This window comes from Danio aesculapii, chromosome 18, assembly GCF_903798145.1.
Source record: "Danio aesculapii chromosome 18, fDanAes4.1, whole genome shotgun sequence".
Taxonomy (NCBI): domain Eukaryota; kingdom Metazoa; phylum Chordata; class Actinopteri; order Cypriniformes; family Danionidae; genus Danio; species Danio aesculapii.
Window position 1 is genome coordinate 32,750,641 of NC_079452.1, and position 15,377 is coordinate 32,766,017.

At 36.5% G+C, this 15,377-nt stretch overlaps 1 protein-coding gene across 1 annotated transcript in view; it reads left to right on the forward strand.

Annotated features, from left to right (window-relative positions):
- Window positions 1-15,377, forward strand: part of ptprq (protein tyrosine phosphatase receptor type Q) — a 116,046-nt gene that overhangs the window by 87,187 nt on the left and 13,482 nt on the right. The window contains 10 exon segments of the mRNA XM_056478021.1: window positions 409-527; window positions 607-793; window positions 1,934-2,175; window positions 2,488-2,554; window positions 2,640-2,798; window positions 4,812-5,031; window positions 5,127-5,200; window positions 7,833-7,932; window positions 8,008-8,136; window positions 13,230-13,256. Coding sequence (XP_056333996.1) covers window positions 409-527; window positions 607-793; window positions 1,934-2,175; window positions 2,488-2,554; window positions 2,640-2,798; window positions 4,812-5,031; window positions 5,127-5,200; window positions 7,833-7,932; window positions 8,008-8,136; window positions 13,230-13,256 — 1,324 coding nt within the window.

Below are 15,377 nucleotides of genomic sequence, written 5' to 3' on the forward strand. Positions count from 1 at the left end.
TATTAAAATTTTGGGGTGATCCACTGTATCTGTTTAATTTAGTTGTTTTGTTAGTCATGTAAATTATTCTTATTAGCCATGTACACTGTGAAAATGCAGGGTTCCACACAATGCAATTATGTTGTCCCAACACAAATCAATTAAGTTAACTTAACACTTTTTACAAATTAATGTGGATTAAACATAAAAAAAATTAAGTTGTCCCAAAGAAATCTCAATAATTGTGGTGTTTCAGATCATTTTAACTAAGTACTTTGAAAAAGCAAAAAATATGTATATATTTTTGAGTGTATGTGCAGAACTGAAAGAAGTGCTGTTATGTGAACTAAAGACCAAATTTAGCTGCAGTATGACCATTGCACAACAAAAAACACCTTTATCTTTTACTCTCTGTCTTTTTTGTCTTAGACCCTGATGCCCCTCCTGGCGCTATCTCAGTGGTTCCTTCTGCCAATGGGTTGAAGATTGAGTGGGACGAACCATTCGTCATCTCGGGGCCCACATCATACATCATCGACATCACTGCTGTGAGTTCACAAACTTGAGAATTTATATTTATTTGTTCACTTCCTAACAGTTCCTGCTTCACTCTTTGTCCTTTTCTAGTTGGATGGTTCAGGTTATAATATAACTTTAGTGCGGCATTCAGAAGAGATCAGGACAGTGATTGTCGGGAACCTGAGTGCATTTACTCTGCACTCTGTTACCATCACCGCCTTCACTGGACCGCTTGCCAGTGCTCACAGAGACGGCAAAGCATCTGAACCTGTCCTCATCAGAACCTTGGAGGATGGTAAGCTCATCCTCACCATTGTTATGATTTTTATCTTCATTATCATCACTATTATTGCCATTATCATAGTCATCATCTTCGTCATCATTGTCGTTATCGTCATCTTCATCATCATTTTCGTCATCTTCGCCATTGTCATCATTGTTATCATTTTCATCGTCATCGATTCTCATCGTCACCGTTATTGCCATCATAGTCATCATCATCGTTATCATCATCATCATTATTATTTTTATCTTCTTCATCATCATCATCACCATCTTTGGCATTATCATAGTCATCATCATCGTAGTTATCATCATCAATCATACATTGCATCAAGAAAATGCATTCGACAGCCGCCAGAAGTCAGTAATATGTGTTTATAATTGAAAATGTTAACATTTGTATTACAAGCACATTGATTCTTTTCATAAGACATACATTAACCCCCTGGTGGCATTTGGGTTAGTTAGTTTATGACCAATTTATGTGCTTTTGGAAGCTTAAAAAATGGCCACTACCCAACACCATTATACACCATGGAATAAACTGTGTTCGTCTGATAGAAGAAAGTTATATACACCAATAATGGCTCGAGGGTGAGTAAACCGGCTCTATGCACAGCTAAAGTTTTAAAGCCAACGATAAACTTTCGGTGAAAGCTTAATGTGACTATTTTTAATTTCACACGATTGTTTTTACAGCATCGATGTTGTAATGTCATTACAATACATTCAGTTAAATATACTTAAGCATTAATTTAGTTGTTCAAGTAAAACGAGAGGACAGACCGCTGTAGCCACTAGCGCCGTCAATAGCAACAGGCTAGCGCAGAAATTCCATTAAAAATACTGGGGTAAAATAAACGGTCATATTTTGAAGACATGGAGGGGGGAAATGGAATTTAATGCAGTGCTTTTAGTCCAATCGGAGACCCACTTCATATTGTATATCTAACAGGCACTGATTTCTTTAAAAATTGCTGATTTTTAAAGAAATCAGATCTTAAACGTGACAATGTTGTAATGGAAAGACAGTTCACAGGAAGCCCTTGGACTGCCTGGCTGAAAATTAAAAGTCTGTGTGCATATATCTCAATATGGGTCATTTTCATTTTTAGCTGTACTTTTGCTTTAATCACACTTGTGTTTTCATCAGAGCCCAAAGATCCTCCAAAAAACGTGACATTGACAGTGATTCCAGAGGAGGTGACGCGTGTTTATGTAACGTTCTCTCCACCGGATGAGCCGAACGGAAACATCAGCGCATATCGTGTCGACATCTACCGCAACGGGCAGCTGGACTTCTTCATCAACAGCCTGTCTGTGATCAGCAACCCAAATAATACTATGACAGCTGTAATTGATGGACTAAAAGGGGGATTCAATTACAGCATAAGGGTAAGAAACTAAAACCTGAGCATTTTAGGACTATTCACACCAACTTTTTCAAGAGTTTTCTCTCATCGCCATGTACAGGCCATGATCTGATGATTATACTGTACTATGGTATGCTTGCATCATCTAATACCACATTGAGTACATAGCTACAGATATTTAAAACTCTATCTTGGTAACAACAACAGAGAAGGCAGCTCCAGAAATGGAAAGCATTATTTGTTCTTAGTCATTTTATTCATGTGGTTTTAAATCCTAAAACTATGGCTGCATTTAATAGTACTTCCAAATTTAAGCCAGATGTATTTGTTGCAGATAGCAGCTGTAAATGGAGCAGGTTTTGGACCAAGTTCGGAGGTTCATGTCACCACAGGTGTGAAAGGTATGAAAAAATATAATAATTTATTAATCAGCTATTCTATTTTGTTGAAGTTGCTGTCATTTAAGAGTCTGATGGGTTTATTTAGCTCCACCTAAACCAAAGAAAATGCCACGGGCAGCTCTGAACAGTGCTGGTGTCATCATCTCAACCTCCAAGACCATCACCATCGAAATGCCTGAATGTTTCTTCAATGATGACTATGGACCAATCCAGAAAGTCCAAGTCATAGTATCTGAACCCGCAGGTATTAAAACTGACATTTAACCATATATTTGCACTACCTAACAAAAGTCTTGTCGCCTATCCAAGTTTTAGGAACAACAATTAATAACTTGAATTCTAGGTGATGATTTGGTTTCAGAAGTGGCTTATATGAAAGGCAAAGGCCTCTAGATTACGCTTATTTTACCGAAATAAAATATGATCATGCCTTGATTTTTAATGATTTAATTAGGACAGTAAGGTCTGACTTTCCTTAGACAAAAGTCTTGTCATTTAACAGAAATAATGTACAGTATAGAACATAAAGTCATGGTGCAGTGGAAAAATTAATATTGTGTCTGACGTTATTCTCCGAGTATGAGTGGGCGCAGCCATTTGAATCATTTTGGCTCGAGACTTCCGGTCTCATTCACTTCCATTCATTTTTAAACGTTAAAAACAGCTCGTTTTGCTGCTTGGTGTTGCAAACTGATAATTTCTTATTATATTATTCTACTTTGTCTGTATTGTCATGCAAACACTTATTTGTAAAGTAGTTTGACCGTTTTCTGTCGTTTATTATTCCTAGTCATTTCTCCCATAGGCAGCTGAATCGGAAGTTCTAAGACAATCGCTAAAACGCGCACACTTCCGCATTGAAGAATAAGGTCAATAAAACATATCTACTCTAGTACAGAGCAATATACATGTAATGAGGAGGCTGATGCAGAGGGATCCATTTGCAGTGTATTTATTAAACACAAGTGAAACAGAAACCACCAATAAGTGATATTCAAGACACTCACATGAATGACAGGCATAAGTCGGAAGGCAGGCGGCAAGCATTCGTTGATCGGTATAACAGGCATAGGTCGGGGCTGGCAGCGAGGAGAACAAGGTCTAGAGCAGTCTGGGTCGGCAACGAGAGATCAAACAGAGTACAAGGAGATAACGCTCAGAAATGTTGACAGGGCAAACAAGACTTCGCAATGAAGTGAGCGTGCAAGCAGCTTATATGGGTGTGTGTGTGATCAAAGTCAGGTGCAGCGCAATCAGTGACAGATACGGGGCTTCTGGGGGATGTAGTGTTAATAGTCCGGGGAGAGCGACCTCTGCTGGCCAATGAGGGGATTTATTGGGACCGAGTTGGTGACAATACACTTTAAGAAGACATTTTTGTAAGATTTTTTTTTTATTATTGTGAAAGAAATACATTTTATTTAGCAACGTAGCATTCCATTCATTGTTAAAAAAGGGACAATTTCTATCTTGAGGACCAAATCGGCACATTAGAATAAAAACTGAAGTAATAAAGCTGAAAGTAGAGTGTGTCATCATTTTGATGTGCTTAACATGACAAGTAAAACTTGTTGTCAAGCTTTGATGTTTGCCTGACAAAACCGTATGAATTATCGTGTTGCTAGCATGATTTCACATGTCATTAGCATGTTTCTAGTTTGTTAGCATACTGTTTCAAGAATTTGCATCTTTCTAGCACAGTGATTGTTTTGTAACATGGCTAAAATGGTTGCTAGCACGTTTTTAGCATTAATTTGCATGTTGCTAGCATGTTTTAGCAATCATTATTAGCAAAAATTTGCTTGTTCTAGGTTTGCTGCTTGGCTTGTGAAAAAATAGATGGTGTGAATTTGATTGTGGCACATTTACTGCTCTGTGAGATTTACTGTATAAACGATTTCACCCCTTTAATATTAAAAGTAAATGAGATTTGATTTTTGAAGTTTTCTGAATCATTAGAAATAAACTTCAGATCACCTTGACATTTTTAGACAGATGCGATGGTTATAGGTTGAAAGCTTTAGGAAGAAATGAGTTTACAAAATATAAGGAGGAGGAGATTAGTTAGCAAAATTGTTATTTGAATTGTTATAATATTACACAAAATTATAAGTTTTTGTTCTATTACATTCAGCCTTGATGGGAAAAAGAGAGACTTCTTCCAAAAACATGTTAACCATTCCATCAATCGTGTATTAGAATGATCTTATATTAAAAGCTTTATAATTCTGTAGTTTTGCTTCTAATGTTGATGCAGTGATGGACTACGGTAATCTGTCCAACTGGAAGAGTGTTTTCCTCCACCCCACTGCTCCATACCTGACAGACGAGGGCTTCCTGAACCCAGAGTGCCCTGAAAAATCTGAGCGCATGAGCTTAAACACTAAGACATATGTTATAGGAGAAGACGAGGACTGCCTGTCTGAAGATGCAAAGACGCTTTGTAATGGACCTCTCAAACCCAAAACACATTATGTGTGAGAGACACAAGCACACACATATAACAAGAGTTTTGAAAATCTTTATCCAGGGGTCTTTTTGATTTTAACCAAATTTATTTTTGCATTTATAGGTTTAAATTTCGAGCGACAAACATCCGTGGGCAGTTCACAGACTCTGAATACTCAGAAAAAGTCAGAACTGCAGGTATGGATACACTAACACAAGGACCAATATAGCTGTGATTTTTAGGAGCCTGTTTTTGCCACTGAAAAAAAAAATAGACTTACAAACTCACACTTGCTAGTTATTAGGAAAGAATTTTGAGATGTATATTTGAATTATTTTGTCAGAATTATGATAGAAATTGTCAGATATGGAAGATATAAAACCTTAATTCTGACTTTTCTACTCAAAATTCCTCAGAATTGTTAGATATGAACTCATAATTCCTAGGGGTGTGATAAAATATCAATATGCCGAAATATCATGATATTTCCAGATGCGATATATTATCGATACCCTGGCACCAAGTATCGAAATTTATCTATATGTGCAAACGATCTGAATTAATTAATTGGTCTTACACTGACTGCAGCAGTTTACCCCTTTGGCTGCAGTACCAGTAATGGCGGATCAACAGTACATCAGATACCCACCCAGCGTCATTTAAACCACTGACAGATGAGCCATTGCAATGGTGAAAATCTCAGGCATTTGGATACCTTCATCTGTCCAAGCTACTATTTGTGTGTCTCTACCAAAATCTTTTGCTAGTTTCTCCCTCACAGACCCGCTTTCAGTTCGCTAGATCCCTCGCGTGTGCCCTCGTTCAGTGCTGTGAGACTTCATGCAGAAAAGTTAGCTCAAACTATTCCTCTATTCATTCCACCAAAGTGTATTTAAGATAAAGATATCAGTAGGACATGAACATATAATTTGAACGGCCTTGACCTTATTTAACCATTACAGACCATGGGAAATTCTTGTAGATAATATTATGAAAACATTGGCTGAAAATATTAGGGGGGAAAAAAACTGTTAAAATTACTTTTTATTTTCAATTCAGTTCAATTAATCTTTATTTCTGTTGCACTTTAACAATGTAGATTGTGTCAAAGCAGCTTAACATAGAAGTTCTTGTAAATTGAAACTGTGTCAGTCCAGTTTTCAGAGTTGAAGTTCAGTTCAGTTCAGTGTGGTTTAATATTCACTGCTGAAAGTCCAAACACTGAAGAGCAAATCGATCGATGTGCAGCTCCACAAGTCCCAATCCAAGCAAGTGAGTGGCGACTGACGAGGAACAAAAACTTCACCTATTGATGAAGTGAAGGGGGAAAAAAACCTAGAGAAAAACCAGGCTCTGTTGGGCACGACCATTTCTCCTCTGGCCAAACTACCTGTGTGGAGCTGCAGTCTAGGCACCGGAGGGTGGAGAACAGTGGACGTGCATCGTGGAGAAATGCAGGTGTGAGTTGGTCACAGGCGGGTGTTCAGGCTGGCCCACTGGATCAATGTGAAAATTCATCTGTCACTATGGTCTTTTAAGGAATCAGTCTCATGCACTCCACTCCTCCATAACCACCACAGCAACTGCTCAGGATACGGCCTGGTCCAGGATTATGGATACCTTTGCATCATTAATTCATAGGTCTTGGATCTCATCAATGGCGCTGCACAATCACTAGAGGCCTCGGGATGAATATCCCCAGGTAGAAATATAGAATAGAGAAAATATTTAGTGTAGCTGCTGTTCAAAGTGTATTTAAACAAGATGCAAAAGTGAAGTGTTATAAATTAAAATAGTAGTTATACAAACAAACACAGAAACATGTAAAGCAAATGAATATTTCTAACAAAATGTCTGGTGCATTAAGACAAGAGGAGTGTGAGTCCTACAGGTGGTTTTCAAGCCCACTCACCCGCGTGGAGCACACTCATGCATCACACCGTTATGTGATGCATTGTGTGTATGCTTTAATAAAAAGGTAGTTCTTCAGTCTAGTTTTGAACTGAGAGAGTGTGTCTGGGCCCCAGAGGAATTTGATGACTAAATAACTAATGCTGTCCACTGCTGGAGACAGTATAAGTGCTCGGAGGAGTCTGTGCTGAGCATTCTGATCAGTTTCTGTTCTTGACGAAAATATATTCATCTAGTGGGAATGCATGATTTTGCATGATAAAAAATAAACCAGGGCTAAGCATCAAATAATTTGGCCAAGTTGTAATAAGTGTATAGTGTAGTTTACAGTAAACTAGAAAGCAATAAATTGCTAATTTGACAGTGTTTTCTTATACATATTCCAGATTCTGCTTCTATGACTAAATTAGAGATGTGGCCTTTTAGTCACAAACAGCTCTCTGCACATCAGCATTTTAAAGCTAGTTTGGCATCTGTGTGCTTGTTTTATACTGTTGCCATTTATGTATCGCTGAAGAATCGCTGATATCATGAAATATCAATATCGGGGGCAAAATCTCGTGATAACACAATATTGTGAGTTAACCTGTGATTCCCACCCCTAATAAATCCAATAACACACAAAAAAAATCAAAAACAATTACCATTTTTAATTCAGTGTCAGAAGTAAGCCTCCATATGGGATGTTTTGCTCACATCTTGAATCAAAGGATCAAATCAGATGATCTCACTTGTTCTGGAATTTAAAGTTTAGGTAAACAATTTGTTTTACTGGGTTTACTGTTTTTGGGTAAAGTATTTAGTTTGATTTATTCTGTAATCAGCTAGGATATTGATCTGTTATTTCTATTAATAACATGCAGAATAACATGTTTCATTGCTTTGACCTATTTTGCTGTGTCTGAATGCTGAATGCAGATGACCGCTTGCTTACCAGAGATGAGCAGATCATCCTTGGAGTCCTGCTGTCATTTTTCCTGGCGCTGTTTTTAATTCTGATTATATATGGATCTGTGAAGTAAGTTGAGTATGATATACAAAATAATTCAGTTGTGTGTGTGTGCTTTAATAACTAGACTCTTTCTGATCTCAGGATCCACCGGAGGAAGAAGGAAGGAGGGACATATTCGCCGCGGCAAGCCGAGATCATTGAGACAAAATTCAAGCTGGATCAGCTCATAGCAGTGGCCGATCTGGAGCTCAAAGAGGAGAAGATTAACCGGTGAGACTTTATATGTGCTGAACATATGGTTATGGGTATATGTGATAGTCTTCTGCTCTCGCTCACTCACTAGTTCACTCATGGAATAATTTGCTCGGTCACTCACTAATTCATTCATTGAATAACTCACTCACTCACTAATTCACTCATTTTAATAACACACCCACTCACCCACTAATGCAGTTATTGAATAACTCACCCACTCACAAATTCACTCATTGAACAGCTCACTCACCCATTCACTAATTCACTCATTGAACAGCTCACTCGCTCACTCACTAATTCACTCACTTTATTAACTCACTCGCTCACACACCATTTATTGAATAACTCACTCACTCACTAATTCACTCATTTTACTAACACACCCACTCACCCACTAATGCAGTCATTGAATAACTCACCCACTCACTAATTCACTCATTAAACAGCTCACTCGCTCACTCACTAATTCACTCACTTTATTAGCTCACTCACTCACTCACTCACTAATTCACGTATTGAATAACTCACTCACTATTTCACTTATTGAATAACTCACTCACTCACTAGTTCACTCATTGAATAACTCACTCACTAATTCACTCATTTTAATAACACACCCACTCACCCACTAATTCAGTCATTGAATAACTCACTCACCCAAGTTCACTCATTGAATAACTCACTTACTAATTCACTCATGGAATAACTCACTCACTACTTTACTCATTTTAATAACACACCCACTCACTCACTAATTCAGTCATTAAATAACTCGCTCACTCACTAATTCACTCATTGAATAACTCACTCGCGCACTTACTAATTCTGTCATTGAATCTAATTCACTCGTGTATTAACTTACTAATTCACTCATTTTAATAACTCAATCGCTCGCTCACTAATTCACTCATTAAATAACTCACTTTCTCACTAATTCACTCATTGAATAACTCACTCAGTCAGCTTAAAGGGTTAGTTCACCCAAAAATTACAGTTCTGCTGTTAATTTCTCACTCTCATGTCATTTTAATCTCTGGAGACCTTCATACACCTTCCCTAATGAATATATTTTAGGCAAGGCAAGGCAAGGCAAGGCAAGTTTATTTATATAGCACATTTCATACACAGTGGCAATTCAAAGTGCTTTACATAAACAGGAATAAAAGAAACAATTATAAGAGAAATAAAAACAAACAGAATAAAAATAAAATAAAATAAAAGCTGATAAAATGTGTTATAAAAGAGTTAAAAAGAAGAGAAAAACATAGTAGTTCGATCTGTCGGACGTAGCACAGTGCTCATTCAGTAAAGGCACAGCTAAACAGATGTGTTTTCAGTCTTGATTTGAATGTGCCTAATGTTGGAGCACATCTGATCATTTCAGAATAAATCTGAGAGCTCCCTCATCCTCCATAGCTCCGTCATCTTACGGCATCTCCTTTTTTGGTTCCTTTTATGGATAACTGTAATAATACGAATCTTCAAGAACAATTTTGTGCACCAAAACAATAAAAACGACTTTGTTTTCCAGTGTTTTCTGCTTTAGATTAGCGTATTTGTTTACTACGGGCAATACAATGCTTGCATGTTGCGCTGCTGACTTTAATGGCAATATGTCATACTGCCTATAGTAGATGCGCACCCTGACCTGAGTTGCATTTACAGTTGTTTTGGTACACAAAATTGTTCTTGGAGCTTCATTTTTTCTATTCCTTTGCGGTTAATAGTGGATCAAAGAGCTCTCTGAATTCATCTTAGATATCTTAATTTGTGTTCTGAAGATGAGTGAAGGTCTCTGGGTATTGGAATGACTTGAGGGTGAGTAATTAATGAGATAATTTTCCTTTTTTTGGGTGAACTAACCCTTTAATCATTTATTTAGCATTCACTCGTTCACCTGCACTAATTCATTCAGTCCCTTCACACTCTTACTCGCTATCCTCTGTTCTCAGGTATTCCTCCTTTTTCTTTAGAAGGAAGGAGATTTTTGTCATCCAGTAAGTAGTCAGTGGTGTTCAGCTGATGCATGATGGTAGTGTCAGTGTTTTTGTTCATTTTAAAGAGTTAAAGTTTTGTTTTTCCAGTCGCATGCAGTGATGTTTGCTGTGGTTTAACGGATCACAAAAGAACTCATGGTTCAGATCACATTTCAATTTTTGAGCCATGAATCTGATTATTTTTTAATAAACTTGTTTGTTTTTTAACATCAAACTCTTTAAACAAAAACTGAAATGTCTTTTCCTCTGAAGGACATATGGAAAATAAAGGTTCCTTCTATTGCATACACTACCGGTCAAAAGTTTGGGGTCAGTAGTATTCTTAAATGTTTTAAAGTAAACTTCTCCTGCTCACCAAGGCTGCATTTATTTAATCAAAAATACAGAGCAAATTGTAAAATTGTGAAATGTTATTGCACTAGAAAATAACCGTTCAAAAGTAGTTTATAGTTTAATTTAATCATTTATTCCAGTGATTTTAAAGATGAATTTTCAGTTTCATTAGTCCAGTCTTCAGAGTCACATATTGCTTCAGAAATCACTCTAATATTAATTATTATTATTGTTATAATTATTATTAATATTGTTATTATTAATGGTAATAGTAATAAAAGCAATAATTACTGGAGTAATAATTTCATTTGAAACTACATACAATAAGTAATAAATAAATATTTAATAAATATTTAACAATTAAACATTTTTTACATTTAATAAATTCCACCTTGATGAACAGAATAATTTTATTTAAATTATTAAATAAAATTAATAATAATAAAAAAAATAATAAAAAAATAAAACATAAAAAAGAACATCCAAACTTTTGACTGGTATAGTGTAAATCATAAGGAAAGTGCTTGCATCTGATGTTTCAGTTTTAATATTAAAGATGTATATTTTTTTTAAAATCTGTTAATTTGCATGTGGAGTTTGCATGTTCACCCCAATGTTCGCGTGGGTTTGCTCCAGGTGTTCCGGTTTAACCCACAGACCAAAGACATACGCTATAGTTGAATTGAATAAACTAAATTGGCTGTAGTGTATGAGTGTGTGTGTGTGAGAATAAGAGTGTGTATGGGTGTTTCCTAAAACTGGGTTGCGGTTGGAAGGGCATCTGCTGCGTAAAACATATGCCGGAATAGTTGGTGGTTCATTCCGCTGTGGCAACCCTTGATACATCAGGCACTAAGCTGAAGGAAAATGAATGAATGAAAATCTCTGTTGACACTAGAACTACCAAGGCAGTCATTTTGACTGTTTTTCCATTTAGTAATTTAATGACTTTCTTCAAATAAACCCTGTAGTAACTATAAAACCCTTACTATTCCTAAAGGTCTGTATATTTTATCCTAACATTATTTTATTAAAATTACAAAAAGCACATGAGTTCTAAATATTTCTACCTTGAATGGCCATAATGCTCAAATTGACCGCATGCATTTTGGTGTTCGCTGTTTTTTCTGTGCCTTTGAATATGTGTGCCTCTGTTGTCTAGCAACATTTTGCTAACAAAAACATTACATTCTCATAGCAAAAACGTTACTTCAGACATGACTTTCAAGCCTTTAAAAACAACATTGTTACTTCTAGGCAGTCTAATAACTCGTACCCAATTAAGGGCTATATTACAAAAAAGATAGTATTTTAGGGTAATAGTTTCATAAAACATAATGCTTTATTCTAAATCAAACTTTTAGTTGATCATTTGGAAAAGTGGCAGAAGGTAGATTTTTCCCATGAATCATCTGTTGAACTGCATCACAATCATCACAAACACTACAGAAGACCTACAGTATTGGAATCAACATGGACCCAAGATTCTCAAAGAAATCAGTCAAGTTTGGTGAAGCAAAAATCATGGTTTGGGGTTGCATTCAGTATGGGGGCGTGCGAGAGATCTGCAGAGTGGATGGCAACATCAACAGCCTGAGGTATCAAGACATTTGTGCTGCCCATTACATTACAAACCACAGGAGAAGGCAAATTCTTTAGCAGGATAGTGCTCCTTCTCATACTTCAGCCTCCACATCAAAGTTCCTGATGCCCAGCCCAGTCACCAGACATGAACATTATTAAGCATGTCTGGGGTAAGATAAAGGAGGAGGCATTGAAGATGAATCTAAAGAATCTTGATGAACTCTGGGAGTCCTGCAAGAACGCTTTCTTTATCACTCCAGGTGACTTTATTAATAAGTTATTTGAGTCATTCCAGAGATGGATACAGTCGTCCAAGCTCATGGGAGTCATGCACAATATTCATTCTTTGTGAATGAAGTGACAAGACTTTTGTCTAAGCAAAGTCAGACTTACTGTCCTAATTAAATAATTAAAAATCAAGGCAGGATCTTATTTTATTTTGATAAAATAAGCATAATCTAGAGACCTTTGCCTTTCATATAAGCCACTTCTGATACCAAATGATCAACTAGAAGTCAAGTTATTATTTGTTGTTCCTAAAACTTGGATAGGCGACAAGACTTTTGTCATGTAGTGTATTAGTTATAGGATTCTAGTGTTAAAAAATGTGTTAATATTTAACGTTTGGCAGAACAATTTCATACATACTCCGACTGCCTTCTGTTTATAGTTTCAGTGCAACATGTTAAATGGTATTACTATCATATATATTTTTTTAAATGCCTATAAAATGGTCTTTTATTTTGTATTCGCTAAATTTAGCAAATAATCCCCATGTAAAAAAAAACCACCACAATTAATGCGCGTATAATGTGTGTTCTGATCCTGATCCAAACAGATGGGATCCGTTTAACCCGTAACTATTAATAACTGGGATCGAATCTGTTAAGAAACCTTTATAGTTATGATTATATATCCCAGAGTAAATTTTACCTGCCTTGCCAATCATTTGGGGTTGTTCGGTTTCATAATGCTGATCCGTGGCTCTGCTCTGCTTTTTGTGCATTTCTGCTTGAAAGATCACATAGAGCGACTCTCAGATTCCTTTTATGTCTGTGTGTCTTCCTCTAATTAGATCATGTGGTGAGCTTCACATAGGTTCATTTCTTATTTATCACTGCAAGAGAAAAAGTAACCTAATTTTATCATTCCGAGGCCAATTTCATAATAATTCTCTACTGTCTAATGTTCCAGGCTGCTAAGTTACAGGAAATCCCTCAAGTAAGTAAAGGAGATTTTGATGGATTTATTATTGTTGTTCATTCCAGTCCTCAAGACAGATGATTACCCATAACCACCTGCTACACTGAAAAAAAAATAGTTTTTCTTACTTAGAGTTTTGGTCTTGTTTCTAGTCCAAATCTCTACAAATGCTTAAAGCAACAAGCGTTTTCAAGACAAGCAAAAAAAAAACATTGTTTTGTTTTCATGCAAAATGAAAGGTGCCATATACTGGCCATATACTGCATTGGTTTAATAAGTTCAATTGCTCTCTGATAGCTACATAGTAGGTTTATGGCTTCAGTAAGTCCAAAAATTTTCAAAAACGGATTTATAAGCTCCTGTATTACTCCATAAAATACCCATAGAATCAGAAGGTCCATGATTGACCATATACGGTTCATGTCATGAATATTAATGAGCTCGATGTGACATGCCGCTCTTACAGACACACACACACATACACACAGAGCATGATGTATGCTGAACACGGACAAATATAAACCCAATCAGAGTAATGTTAACTTATTTTTGTCACCAGATCTGTAGTGAATAAAGGCTAAATTATGATTAAACTTGACAAAAGGGAGGGATAGATGTATCGTATAGTATTTTGAAGCTACAGTCAAAGAAAACACAGCCAGTAATTAAAATCAACCTCTGCATGAACATGACAGTTGAGCTGAGTGATTTGACAAGATTCAGCAGTCTACATGTGTTTGTTGACATCAAATGTCACTAAAAACACGATAAATTACCAAAAGATGTAACTGAACATACCTTATGCCTTATTCAGAGTGGAGATGAATACATGTATAATCTGTAAATCTTGCATTTTGTGTCCTGAGGCCAGTTTGAAACATGCTTCGTGCTGTCGTTGCCCAGTAACGCACAGTTAACAATTTGGGCTCGCGTTTTCAAAATAAAGGTCCCACATACATAGTAAATAAAATATACGCTTAAAATAACTAAGGGAGAAAAATTATCACTGATGTATCACTAGAAATGTTTGGCTTATCAAACACAGCATGAGGCGTGCATATTAATAATTATAGAGGTTTTTTATGATCTCAGAGCAGAGCACAGCTGTCCTGCTCTCTTGATGGCGCGGCTGCTCGTCAGATCCGAATGAATAACCTAAAGTAAGCTTACATGCAAATAATGAGGGCGTGGCCCATGAGTCTCATCACAGTTTGTTTTGTTCTCTGATTGGCCTGTTGTCCACCAGGATTTTACACTTGTGGAATTTACATGAGAACGAGGAAACAGTGGGTCTGAGGCTCGCAGTATGCCCATTTCCACATAATGTTCCTTCGCTATAACACGGTTCACTTTTCCCAGATTTTTTTTGTGCAATTTGACATGCTTTTTTTCTACAGCACATTGTGTTCTGCATCCTGATTGGCTATAGACCACTGTCAATCAATCTCCTCCGTGTTGTGTCTCCTGTACAGTACAGAATGCGTTCAGCTTGCCAAATTTACATAAATCTTCAATCAGTGCTAAGTTTTCTCCCCACAATGTCGATGAAACTTTCTGTACCATCAAACGCACCTGTGGTAGCACCCAAAAGGCAAAGGAAGATGCTAATCATCAACAAAACTTGAACTTCTGCATACGCTAAAGGAACGTAGTAGTTCCGCGACTGTAGAGCGCCATTTAAGGAATAAATAAATGAAGATCAAATGGTTTTGATCTTTGGTTTCAGTCTATAATACTGGACTTGTTTTTCTACAAAGGTTTGAACTTTATGAGTGTTTAAACGAGAGAGAAAAGTGTGAAAATGTTAATGCCTGTCTGAGAAAAGTGGATAAAGTGTGCAATGAAGGGTTTTACAGCTTTAAAACATCTATAATTATTGTGAAAATAAAGCTGGCTACTTTTTTGCCTAATGTTATTTTTAGAACACAACTCCTGAGATTAATAAGAGACCACTGTATTGATCTTTTATTATTCTACTATGCCTTGGTATACCCATACTATCATTATAGGGCACCTTTAAGTGTTTTTTCCTTATTATTTGTGTTATTTTCCTTATTATTTTGCTCACCCCATTGGCAGATTAATTTGCTTCTTGTTTTTTGCTTTTTTGCTAAAAATGACTCTTGGTTTATTTTTTTT